The sequence below is a fragment of the Carettochelys insculpta genome, chromosome 1 (assembly GCF_033958435.1).
Source record: "Carettochelys insculpta isolate YL-2023 chromosome 1, ASM3395843v1, whole genome shotgun sequence".
In the NCBI taxonomy this organism is placed as follows: Eukaryota; Metazoa; Chordata; order Testudines; family Carettochelyidae; genus Carettochelys; species Carettochelys insculpta.
The window spans coordinates 191,070,055-191,083,071 of NC_134137.1; the positions used below are offsets into that span (position 1 = coordinate 191,070,055).

General features: G+C 44.0%; 1 protein-coding gene across 1 annotated transcript in view; it reads left to right on the forward strand.

Moving 5' to 3' along the window:
* Positions 1 to 13,017, forward strand: part of TMPRSS15 (transmembrane serine protease 15) — a 119,997-nt gene that overhangs the window by 20,598 nt on the left and 86,382 nt on the right. Inside the window, exons 4-5 of the mRNA XM_074989555.1 lie at positions 1,187 to 1,355; positions 11,841 to 12,045. Coding sequence (XP_074845656.1) covers positions 1,187 to 1,355; positions 11,841 to 12,045 — 374 coding nt within the window. The remainder of the gene's footprint in view (positions 1 to 1,186; positions 1,356 to 11,840; positions 12,046 to 13,017) is intronic.

The following is a 13,017-nucleotide window of genomic DNA, read 5'->3' on the forward strand; positions in this document are numbered from 1 at the left end:
GGGTAGGGCAGGATTATAGTGTGGGCAACTTTACCATGGCTAGGCTGCTATTTTTCGCATGCTGACTCAATCAAAGCTAACAGAGATACGTTCACCCCGCCAGAAATCACACACCCAGTAGCAGTATAGATTTACCTTAAAAATCTTCTGATGTTTGAGGCTTCCCCTTCATCTTCCCCCAACTTCCCCTTCCACCACCACCCCCCTCCTGCCGAAATTCCTGTTTACTTATGGACTCTAGCCATTTTTGGCAAAATACATTTCTTCCTTTTTCTCTTCCTTTTGTGCAGCTAAGCAGGAGCCAAACTCCTATGGTGTCACAGGGAGGCTTTCCATTGACTCCAGAGGGCTTGTATTAGGACCCTAATTCTGTAAAAAAAAACAAAAAACAAAAAAAAAACAAACCTCTATTCCTGTTCACCGTGAAAACACTTAAAGTATTACTTTAAATTCAGCAATCATTTTCTAGCTGAGTCTTTATACTAAAAAGAAATGTTTACCCTTTTGGTCAATCTGTTTATTGTTTCACCCTTGGAACTCAGCTGAGTCACAAAGATAGCAATAAAACTCTTGTGTACTCAGCATGGCCTAGAGGTTATCAGAATCATTTAAGAAATTAGTCCTTTGATATATTGCACACTGTGCTCATTTCAGTGATAGGATTAATCGCCTTGTATCAAAGAGCTCTGTTGAATCAGTGGCAGTCAGCTAACACAAATACTTTGCAAGAAGGACAGCCACTGATGTTTCTCAGCACGGAGAGGAAATGTCCTTTACTTCAGTAAGCAAAAATATAAAAGTATAGACCTTAGTAACAGGGGCTACCAGTAGAGCTGAGTGAACACATGATTTTTCCAGTTTGACAGCAGTTTTGAAAAGATCAGGACTGTATCAGTCAGGACTTGCATCAGAACAGCTGCTTCAGTTCCTCTTGCTGCATGTAGGTCCTCTCTAGATTCACATATTTTTGAGTCAAAAGAACCACTGTGATCCTCTATTCTGATCTCCTGCGACAACAGGGGCTACAGAACTTCACAAAAATCTTGTTTGAACTTGACTATATCTTTTAGAAAATGCATATCTAATTTTGATTTTTAACAAATGATATGTCTAATATTTAATTCACTTGGTGTTTTGTGTGGTTAACTTATTTCTTTTTTCTTTTGTGATGTTTTCTGTTTGGCAGAAATGGCAGCATTATTGTGGTATTCAGCCTATACTTTGCACAGTGGGTATCTAATGAGAAAGCAAAGAATGAACTGGTTTTAGGTATTGAAGCAAATAAAACTAGCCTTGTGCAGACAATTAACATTGATGTGAACAGCATAGAAATCACAGGTAACTATGAAAATTATTTTTCTTTTTAAAAAACTTCTACATGAAAGTTAATTGCAGACTTTGCCAGTCGTTCCTGCAATGGGATGTGTGAAAGCACATTGATCCATCCATGAAAATTCTGTTAGATGAGATGCCCTTACTCAAGCTCACACCATGGTTGACTGGTGAGTCTTCCCTTTGGGTCAGGTATCTCTGTGTGCATCCTCTTCCACCTGTGACCATAAGCCCTGCCTCTCACCCCACCACACTGCTTCCACTTGCTGTATTTTCTTCTTTCTTCCTGTCTTCGCTGCTGGACACTTTGCTGTTATTCATGGCATCCATTTTCCCCTCTGCCTGCTGGGCCTTTTTTGAAAAAACATAGCATGTACACACAAAATATGCTCTTTGAATCTGAAATCAAAAGGCTGTGGCCCTTTTTCTGGCAGCCCTCTTTCTCTCCCAGATGAGGAAGAGAGCCTTTTTCTGAAAGATTCTTAAAAAAAAAAAAGAAGTATGTGTATGTTCCACAGGTCTTTCTTTTGAAAGAGCTGTCCTTACTGTGCCAGATTTTTCGATACCTGGCCCGTTATTTTGAAAGCTCAAGAACTGTGTGGATGCTCTCTATCAAAAAAGTGGATCAATCTTTTGATCCGCTTTTTTGTGTGTGGATGTGATCTTTCTAAAGAAGTTGTTTTTGGGAAGATATCTTCTGGAAGAACTTCTTTCAAAGGATCACTGTAGTGTAGATGCAGCCAGAGAGAGATGGGGAAAGGGCATAACATGGAGTTAAAATCCTTGGGGGCTTCATAGCATGGGAGGAAAACCTGAAACAAGCATAAGTGAGTCAGCAAAAGGGAACTGGAAAACTTCCAATGTCACAGAGGAATATTCTTTTAAAAAACCGACTCATAAATATCTGAGATATTTCTACACTAATGTAAAACTCCCAAGTACTGTATGCAAATAGTTTACATTTAGCTTCATTTTGTCGCAACAGCTCCTGGAACTCTGACTACAAGCTCACCTTTAACATCATCAGGTCAGTACTTCTTGTAAATGAACATGAAATTGTGTGCACAAGTTAGTCATGATGACAAATGTAGGACTAGCTATTCATCTTGCGTAAACTGGCCTAGCTCCACTGACTTCACTGGAGATACACTGCAGTACAACATCTGGTCAGAAGGTTCAGATTAGTTTAGATAAGGCCAGAGCTATCCATCCTTACATTCTGAGGGGGTGAGTGCAACAACTTTTCTGAGTATTGGTTCCACTGTCCATGGAAATCTTAAGAAATCCTGTGGCACCTTATAGACTATAGGCTGTTAGGCTATGAGGTGCCACAGGATTTCTTGTTGTTCTTGAAGATACAGACTAAAACAGCTGATAATGGAAATCTTAGCTTCCCTTGGTATGGAGCTACTAACACAGCTGCTGGCCCCTACAAACTCAGATTCAAGAGTTGAGTAAAATAAAGCCAGTCAGCACAGGTTCAGAGGGACAGACAGAAATATGTAGTGGCCCCTTGTGTAATTTGGGGCTAACTGAGTCCTGCAAGCAATTTTAATCAGAAAAAAATTTACCTAAATGACAAATTGCATTGTAAATACAAGGATCCTTGCTGACAGCTACACCACACATTTTGACTTATAACTCAGGTCTTTTCTTTCTCTGGAAAAAAAAAAGAAAAGAAAGAGAGAAACAAAAAACCCTCTTCCTCTTGAACTGAAAGATACCCTTCATGAACTGAGATAATACATCTTTTGACCTGATATGATCACACTTGAGGAGTTCTTGGCAATAGTACATAACACACAAGCAATATGAATATGTACAATAGACAATACCTTAATCAGCAGCCAAGGGTTTATATGAGAGGAAGAATATGATTCAGGCAGAGCTGGGAGTATCTGGGGCATTAGGAAGAAGAAGAAAATGCCCATATTTAAAATGAAATGCCATCTTTAAATAAAGACAGAGAATCCAGTGAACTACATACCTCAGTCCCCAGAAATAATCATGGAGCATATCCTCAAGGGATCCATTTTGAAGCACTTGGAAGAGGGGAAGATGATCAGGATCAATCAATGTGGATTCACAAAGGGCAAGTAATGCCTGAACAATCTAATTGCTTCCTAGGATAACTGGCTCAGTGGATATGGGGAAAGTGGTGGACATGATATACCTTGCTTTTAGCAAAGATTTTGGTACAGTCTCATAAAGTATTCTCATCAGCAATTAAAGAAGATGGACTAGAGGGTGGATAAAAAGATATCTAGAACATTAGGCTCAGCATGTAGTGTTTAGCTGGCAGCTGCTATCAAGCAGAATGACCTAGAGGTCATACGGAGCCAGTTTTGTTCAATGTCTTCCTTAATGATCTAAGCAATGGGTTGCATTGCACCCTCAGCACCTTCATGGACAACACAATGTGGGGAGGGAAGACAGATACCTTGGAGGGTCAGAATAGGGTCCAGAGTGTCATAGAAATATTGGACAGATGGGACAAAAGAAATATGATGAGGTTCAATGACATTAAGTGGCGATTCCTGCAATTAGGATGGAAGAATCCCAAGCATGGCTACAGGTGGTCACTGGCTGGCTAAGTGGCAGTCACACAGAAAAGGTTCTGGGGATTCCAGCAGAACAGAAGCTGGATATGAGGCCACAGTGTGCCCTAGTTGGCAAGAAGGTTAATAGCCTACTGGGCTGATTTTGTAGAAGTAGGCTATTGTTAAGAAGGTGAGGAGCAAGGGCTGATGGGACAGAAACTCAAACTTTTCAAATTTTGGGGGAGCCATCAATAAAGTAAATGTACACATCACGGTTTCCATAGATATGGGTTAGAATTAAAATGACATTTATCTCCAATTTGTTTTGTTCTAGCAGATCCTGTGAGTGTCACAATGAGCTCTCTCCCACCAGCTTCAGGTCAGAATCTTTGCATATCATGACAATATAACATAATGATATTGTTTGTTAATAGAAGAATCTGATATGTATTTAAAGTTTCTTTCCATCTGTCTCTCCTTCACCTTGTTCTCTGTCTGTGTGCATGCACAGAGATATGCAATGAGATTTGATTAATAAATCATGAAATATAAAAATGAAGGTATGTTGAATTATTTATGGTTTTGGAAATATTGCTATGGACTTTTGATCTTGTACAATTACGATTTTCAAGGGTTTTTTTTGTTTTTTTTTTTGTGTAAACAAAGCCAGGAGGTACAGAAACTTACCTGTTTAGAAAATCAAAATGGAGATTCTCATGTGAGTTGAGAAGCTGGAGTTCAGAAACTCGTGAGAGTTGTTACTGCTTCTTAACTCTGGAAAATGCTCAGAGTAGCAAATGTGGCATCCTTTACAGCAACAGCTGATGCTTTCCCCATAGTAGGAAGATCTTTATTAAGCTGTTAGTAAATGGAAAATGGGCATCTGAAATGTTTTAAACTTGAGGTTTGTTTGTTTGTTTATGTAGCTTCAGAACCATTCACCACAAGCAAGTCTGCAACAAGTTCAGGTTGGTAACTTCTACACAGTGAAAACCTTGATGTTTTGGAAAATGTTGGTGTCAATGCAATTGTATAAATTATGGGCTTGATCCTACAAATACTTCATATATAAAGTTCCCATTGACCAAAGAGAGACATGCACAGAGCAAACCATTCAAAATTAGGCTCTAACCACAGAGGATATTGAAAACATATTGTGTTGTATTAATGGAGCTGCTTTTTCTGATTAATCCAAATCATGGTATATGGGGAACATTTTGAAAAGCACAAACGGCAGTCAGGTGCTTAATGCCCAGGGTTTTTCAGGGCAAGTTAAGTACCTAGCTGTCATTTATACCTTTGAAAATATCTCCCAGAATTATTAATTAGCCAAATACATGAGAAATACAAATGCATTTCAGATGTTACTAAGCATGTGTAATTTTAACATGTAGCAATTTATACTTCTTTATGGATTGTGATTTTAGAGGTAATTTGTCATTCAGTCTAAAATTAAAAGCCTATTCAACACAAAATTTTAGTTTTCTTGTGCCCAGAAGATGGCAGTGGAGTTTGATTTTCTGAGCAGGAATAAAAATGGAACTGAAAATGTTCTTTGTATACACAACACTCTTATTGCATATTAATTTCACTATGAGTATTTGAGGTACTTTTCTTTTCCACTTAAGGTACGTCTACACAGCAGCCTTATTTCAAATTAAGCGATTCTGGAAGAGCTATTCCAAAATAGCCTATTTTAAAATAACAAATAAAGCCTCTTTCAAAATATAGCTATTAAATACACTAAGGCTTATTTTGAAAAAGGTTCTTTTCTCTAGCTGGGTCTACAAGTAAGCATCCCTTCAAAAGGGTGAAAATCAAAAGAGGGAACTCGAAAGTGTGGCCCTTGAAAGAGAACAACTGCACGTTTAAAGCAGATCGACGGGCCAATCCACCCTTTCAAAGGGCCACTGCATTCATTCAAAAGGGATCATCCACACAGACCCTCTTTTTGAAAGAAGGAAGACAGGAAACGCTATGGGAAGGGTCCCATGGCCAACAAGTCCTTCTGGGGCCATGGACAGCTGTTCCATTAAAGGGCCCTTCCCTCCACGAGCTAAGTGCTGCCCAGCTGTCCCCAGCCTGGCAGAGTCCATTGGTGCTCCAGGATGGAATCTCAGCAGCAGCTCCTGCATGAAGACACCCTCATCCTGCAGACCATCCTGGCTGTTCTCTGCACCGTCACCACCGCTGCCCCTGAGCTACTTGGGTGGCTAAGCAGCCCCCTTGGGGCTGTGGGACCCCCCTGCTCAGGACACTGCCTGCCTCCCCAGGGTGCCCTGGTGCCTCTGGAGCCACCTCAGCAGCACTGGCTGGTGGGAACACCTGTTACTGGGGGAGTGGGATGATGAAAGATGGCTCAGGAACTTCCACATGTCCAGACAGACCTTCGAGGAGATCTGCCACTGGCAGGTCCCCGCACTCCACTACCAAAACACCTGCAAATGGACCACTCTCACCCTGGAGAAGCAGGTCACATTCGCCATCTGGAAGCTGCCCACCCCGGACTCCTACCACTCCATGGGACAGCAGTTCAGGGTGGGCAAGGCCACCATCAGGGCTGTACTCATGGAGGTAAGTCAGGCCCAGGTCATATGCCCCCCATGGGTGGGGGTGGGGAAGGGCAAGGGGAACCCTTGCATGCAGGGGAGCAGGCAGAGGGCCTGAAGGGGACAGGCAGGCACGGGCTGGGGGTTATGGATGGCCCGTCATGCCCTCACGGGAGCACATGTCCCCCTCCCACCCGTGTAGGTCATCAGAGCCATCAATGAGTTGCTGCTACACATGATCATCTGCCTGGGGGAGCTGGATGAGATCATTGCCGGCTTCATGTAACTTGGATTCCCAAACTGCTTCAGTGCCTTGGATGGGACACACACATCCCTAGCCAAGCCCTGGCACATACTGCTGGCCAGTACGTTAATAGGAAGAGCTACCATTGGGTGGTCCTCCAGGCCCTCGTGGACACACAGGGCTAGTTCACGGACATCTACATGGGCTGGGCCAGCCATGTCCATGACACCCGCACATTCCGGAACTCCAGGCTCTGACGGTCCATGGGGACCGGCATCTTCGTCCTACAGTGGGAGATCCCAGTGAAGGGGGATGTCACCATGCCGCTCTGCATGGTGACAGACACAGCTTACCCCTTACAGGTGTGGCTCATGAGGCTGTACACGGGACACCTCGACAATACCTGGGAGGCATTCAACCTGCTTCTCAACCATGCGTGGAACGTCATGGAATGGGCCTTTGGAGGCTTTAAGGAGCAGTGGAGGTGGCTCCACATGAGGCTGGAGGTCAAAGTTCGAAACATGCCCAAGATGGTGGGTGCCTGCTGTATCCTCCACAACACTGTGGAGGGTAAGAGGGACGTTTACGTCCTAGGAGGGCCACAGGGGCCAGTGACATGTACGAACAGTTGGGTGCTGCCCCCATCCGCCAGGCCCACCAGGACAGCCTCCAAATTAGGGAGGTCCTCAGGCAGGCCTTCGTGGACAGCCATATGTGACCCACACCCACACCTGCTCCCATGCACATCTGTCCCTCATCATCCCTGCCACCACCACCACACCCACACATCTGCCACTCACCATCCCTCCCCGAAGAGCACAACACATGGGGGTGTAAGCCAATTAAATGTGTATGAACATAATGGAAACTAACTTGCAACTATGTATGGTGGGGAAACAATGGTGTACTGATGTGACGGCAGGGCTCCTAACCTGGAGGAGGGCAGGAGGGCTCTTAACATGGAGGGCAGCGGGAGGGCTCAGTCCAGGCCTGGGCTGGTAGGCCACAAGCCCCATTGGCCTCAGGATCCCCTGTCCCCACCTGGTGTGGTGTCCTTGGTGGGGAGGGGAACACCAGCAGGTAGAGCTGTGGAAGGGGCTTAGCAGGGAGGGCAGCAACAGGCTTAGCAGGGCAGGTGGGAGGGGAGTGAGGAGATGGACCACACTGGCCATTTTCTCCCAGAGATTGCTGCCAGTGCCCTCCAGGGTGGTCAGCAGCCTGTTGCACACTGCCCTCCTCCACTCTAGGGCAGCCTTAATGCACCAGAGGTGCTGCTCTGCCATCTCCACCTGGCAGCAGCTGGCTGGGTCCTCCCCCACCCACCAAGGGGCCCTCCGGCCATGGACCTGATGGCACTGTGCTTGGGGTGGGGCACGGGCACCCTTTACATCTGCTGGGGGGTTCTCCAGGACAATGGAGAGCATGGGACTCTCCCGGGCCTCAGATGGTGCAGCTGTAGGGAGAGAGGGACAGCATGTGAATACCACATTATGGCGTGGAGAGGCCTGACTGTGTGGCAGCATACCTCCCTCTTGGGGCCTCCGCCCCATCCTGGGGCTGGCATCCTCCCCAGGGCACCCGCCACCCCCGTGGGGCTGGCATCTCCCCTCAGGACACCCTCCCCCTCTCTTGGAGCTGGCATCCCATTTAACATTGTGGCCACCAAGGGGCATCTCAGGTAGCTAGGGGTTCCCACTCCATGGTGAATGCATCCTGGGCACTGTCCAGCCCGGACTGCCTGACACACTGCAAGTGGCTTGCAGCGCTGTCCATTGGATGCGGATGCTGGCCATCGCTGGTGGGCTGCTTCAGGTCCATGTATGACACCAAGCCAGGAAGTGTGCAGCTCGGGATCACTGGTCCTGTGTTCTGTTGACTGGCTGGGGCATTGCCCCCACCCCACAGACCAGGGCGTGCGTCTTGCAGTGTATATACCTGAGGGTCCCTCAGCAATGTCTGTGAGTGCCTGACTCACAGTCACCTGGCTGGACAAGCGGGAGGGGATATACATCGTCAGGTCTTCCTCCTCACTGGACCACTTGGTGGTGCTCTTGGCCTCCTGGGTCCCTGGTCCAGGCTGCTCCTCCAGCTCCAGCTCCAGCTCCAGCTCCAGCTCCAGCTCCAGCTCCAGCTCCAGCTCCAGCTCCAGAATGGCCCATAGCTCCTGGAAATAGGGGAAGGTGTCTGGAGCTGTCCTGGAGTGGTCAGCCTGGGCCTGGGCATAGCCCTGTCGCAGTTCTTTTTCCTTCAATTGTACTTGCTTGGCAGTACATTCCAGGTGGCCCCTCATGAGGAGGCCCCAGACCAGGCAGGCAAATGCAGTAGCATTTCACCACTTGATGCCCATCTCATGCAGGACCTCCTCCCCTTTCCAGAGACCCAGGAGGTCCTTCCACTCCCATTCTGTCCAGGAGGGAGCCCTTTTATTTCTTCTTGCTCCTGGGACCCTGGGAACCCTGTGACAGCTCACAAGGGCAGGGACTTGGCTGCTGGCCATCAGTGCCTGTTTCTGCTTCGGGGCTGTTCAGAGGGTGGGCTGCTCCTAGCATGATCTCAGCTTTCTGTCATGAGGTTCCTGTGTTCATACTGCTTTAAGGGCAGCTGGAGGCAGGGATCATAGAGCCCAGCTGCTGCCATCTGGAGCGGCCCTGTGCTCCAGCTGACCAGCACCATGACGGACCCCTTTTTCAAAAGAGCAGGCAGTGGAGTGTCTACATGTATACTCTTTCAATTTAGTTTTTCAAAAGGGGGCAATCTTCCTGATATGGGATCAGGGTGTGGATTTTGATGCCTACACTGCGTTCCTTCAATTTTCTTTTGAAAGAAAGTGTTATGCATGTGAACGCTTCTCTTATTCTTTCAAAAGAGGGTAACATATTTCAACATTTCTTGTATGTGTAGACAGCTTCTGTGGCCACATTTATGCTGGCCCTTCTCTTTCAGAAGGGGCATGAAACAATGGCCCATCAATAATGCAAATGAGGTGCTGATTTGCATATTCACCTCCTCATTTGTATAATGACAGCCACTCCCCATAGTGGGAGTGCTGTTTTTGAAAGCCAAAACAGCTGTATAGGTGCAGTTCTTTAGAAAGGAAGCCCCACTTATGAAAATACTCTTCTTCCTAATTTTTTTTCAGGAAGAACAATACTTTTGAAAGTGGGGCTCCATTTAGAAGGAACCCCATCTACACAGCTGTTTTGGCATTCAGAAATAGCACTTCCAGAACTGCGAGTGGCTGGTATTATGCAAATGAGGAGCAGAATATGCAAATCAGCATCTCATTTGCATTTTCAATCACTTTCTAGAGGGAGGGGCCAGCATTGATGTAGCCTGTCTTAACAGCACCTATTTTGAAATAGCTGATTTGAAATGAGGTTTACCAGTTTTGAAATAAGATGGCCACTGTTTTGAAATTATTTTGAAATAGTGGTTGTCTCATGTAGACACTAGCATAGTTGTTTTGAAATAATTTTGCTATGTAGACTTAACCTGAGTCTTGAATGCACTAGGTTTAAGCATTTTACCAAAGATTTGTTGTCATTCCTGTTGCTGATACTTCTGTGAAGTGTCAGAGGTGTTCTGTGCTTTGGATTGATTGATATACTTAAGGTTCTTCTACTTCTCCTTGGTAATTGTCTTGAGCAAAATTGGTCAGTGTCCTAGCCAACATTCCTATGTCACATAAAGCAGTGGATGAAATAAAGGCTATTAAGTAAATGGCCTGTTGCTTGGTTGCAAAATGGCAGATTTTCTTTTTTTCCACCTTTACTTGGTATTGCAAAAAACTGAATTACAGTGTAGCGAAGTTAAATGAATTATTTGTGATTGGTCTTCATGGCATGGGATGGAAGTGTGATTCCTACACATGATCCATTCATATTTTTAGGTAACAAATCTGAGAAACTGTCTAAGATTGTGGTTTCCTGAAGGTTTTGAAACACATTGATAATTTAAAGGGTAACACGTCACCAGAATACTATCATATTCACCCAAGAATTCTGAAGAAACTGAAACTAGAAACTGCAGAACTACTGACTGTGGTATATAACCTACTGCTTAATTTAATCTGCGTAGCAGATGACTGGAACAGATCTAATATAGCAACACGATTTTATTTATTTATTTATTTTAAAATAAAGACGCCAGTGGCAATCCTGGCAATTACAGGAGGGTAAGACTAACTTCAGAGCCTGGCTGGCAAACTGGTTGAAACTACAGCATAGAACAGAATTACCAGGCACATGGGTGACAATGATATGTTGGGGAAAAGTCAGCATAGGTTTTGTAGAGGGAAATCATGCATCAAGAGTAATTTACAGTCTTTTGAGGGTGTCAACAAACATGCATGCAATGGCGCTCCAGTGTGATAGCATGCTTGGACTTTCAGAGCACCTTTAGCAATGTGAAAGCCAAAGGCTCTCAGGCAAATTAAGCACTCCATTGAATAACCTGAAAAGTTCTGTTATGAATCAGTAACTTGCTAAGAGATAGGAAACAAAACATAAGAATAAATGGCCAGTTTTCACAGCAGACAAAGCTTAATAGCCAGATCCCCCAGGGATCTATACTGAGATCCATGCTGTTCAACACGGTCACACATGATCTAGAAAAGGGGATAAACTGTGAGGTGGCAAAGTTAGACTGCACTCTTTGGCCTTGATCAAACAATTAGATCCGTGTGGAGGGACAGTTAAACTCTTGGACACTCCTTTTAGTGTGAATCCATAGAAACTTCATGATCCAACCAGAGGGGGCTGATTGCAGAATGTGGCCAGAAAACTGCACAACAATAGATTGATTTTTTTTCCCCCTCAGGGATTTGTAATATTACTAAACTTGACCTGAAAAAACCTTTTGAAGTAGTGCTGGTCAAAATGTGGGAATTTTTTTCCATGACAAATTTTACATTTTTTATTAAATTATTGAAAGTGGAGACGTATTTCCAATTGTCCAATTGCAAAAAAGTGACAAAAAATTCCACCAGTCCTCGTTTTAAGCTTAGATCAAACAAGAAGTGAATGTTCAGTTCTCATATTTCTGAACTTATTTACCATTCTGTCCTAATTTTTACCTTTCTGTTGTGTTTGTTCAGTTATTATTTATTGATTCAGAGCATGTAAAAACACTGTAAACAACTTAAGTATACAACTCTCAAAACTGACATATAATCAGGTTTGTGCTGGAGTTACAAGGGCAGGACAGTTCTCCTTTGTAATATATGGTAATTTTCTTTTATTTATCCTTCTTATTATTTCAGTGAACTGTTTGCCTCCTGAGAAACTTTGTGCTGATGCCATGACCTGCATAAGTAAAGACCTATTTTGTGATGGAATACTAAACTGTCCAGATGGTTCAGATGAATCTGAAAAAATATGCGGTAAGAATGGAAAGCTCTGAAACAATCTTTAAATCTGTTTGTAATTCTCAATATATTAAACAATAAAAGTAACTTCCAAACCACTGCCAGTAGAAGTGAAAAACAGAATTCAAGATTTTTTTTTCACCCTTAAAGAAATATATGAACAGCTAGAGTGGCTAGATGTTTTTTATGAATATTTGTATGGTTTAATGCTGAAGCAGTGAAAACCAGCTACATTCGTCAATGGGAAATGTGTTGTCAAATAATTTACCAATGTTATCCAACATTGTGCTATCAACAACTACTGGAAAAATGATGTTGGTATGCACCTGCAGAGTCACATACCCCATCTTTAGGATTCATTCACCTTAATTTTATGGGGGAACCGTTACAAAAATGCCCCTAATGATGGTTGATAATGGTATACTACTTCAACCTAACATTCTTTAATTGCTTACTGTTCTCTATTATCTTTTAATATGATTGGCCAAGGGGATTCTACTGCACTGAAGCAATTTATAGGTCTCTTTTTATTATCTGAAGCCTGGTTACTAGATTGTTTGCAATGGAAATGATCAAATAGTAGAAAAAAGACTAATGAACATCTCAAAGATAGGCTTAATCTCAAATGGCGTTGAGCCACTTCCAGATTGTTGATTGCTCTTATTAAGAGTCTAGCTGCACCTCTGCCCCTTTTCTGGGCCCTCTGGTCCTTTGCCCACACCTGTCTCAGGGCAGACTCTCACTGGGAAGTGGGTCTGTCCCATGAAAGCACATCACCTAAAAAATAATGTTGTTAGTCTTTGAAGTGGTACTTGACTGCTGTTTTATTTTGTTCTCCCAACTGTTGGCACCAAACCAATGTATACTCCACTCTGGGAACAAGTGCTTATCACCTTGCAGGTTTGTCAGAGGTTTTAGCACCTAATTTCCTCTTTTCAAGAATCAGTGTTAGTAACTACAGCTTTTTTGGAGGGCAAAATAGTTTTA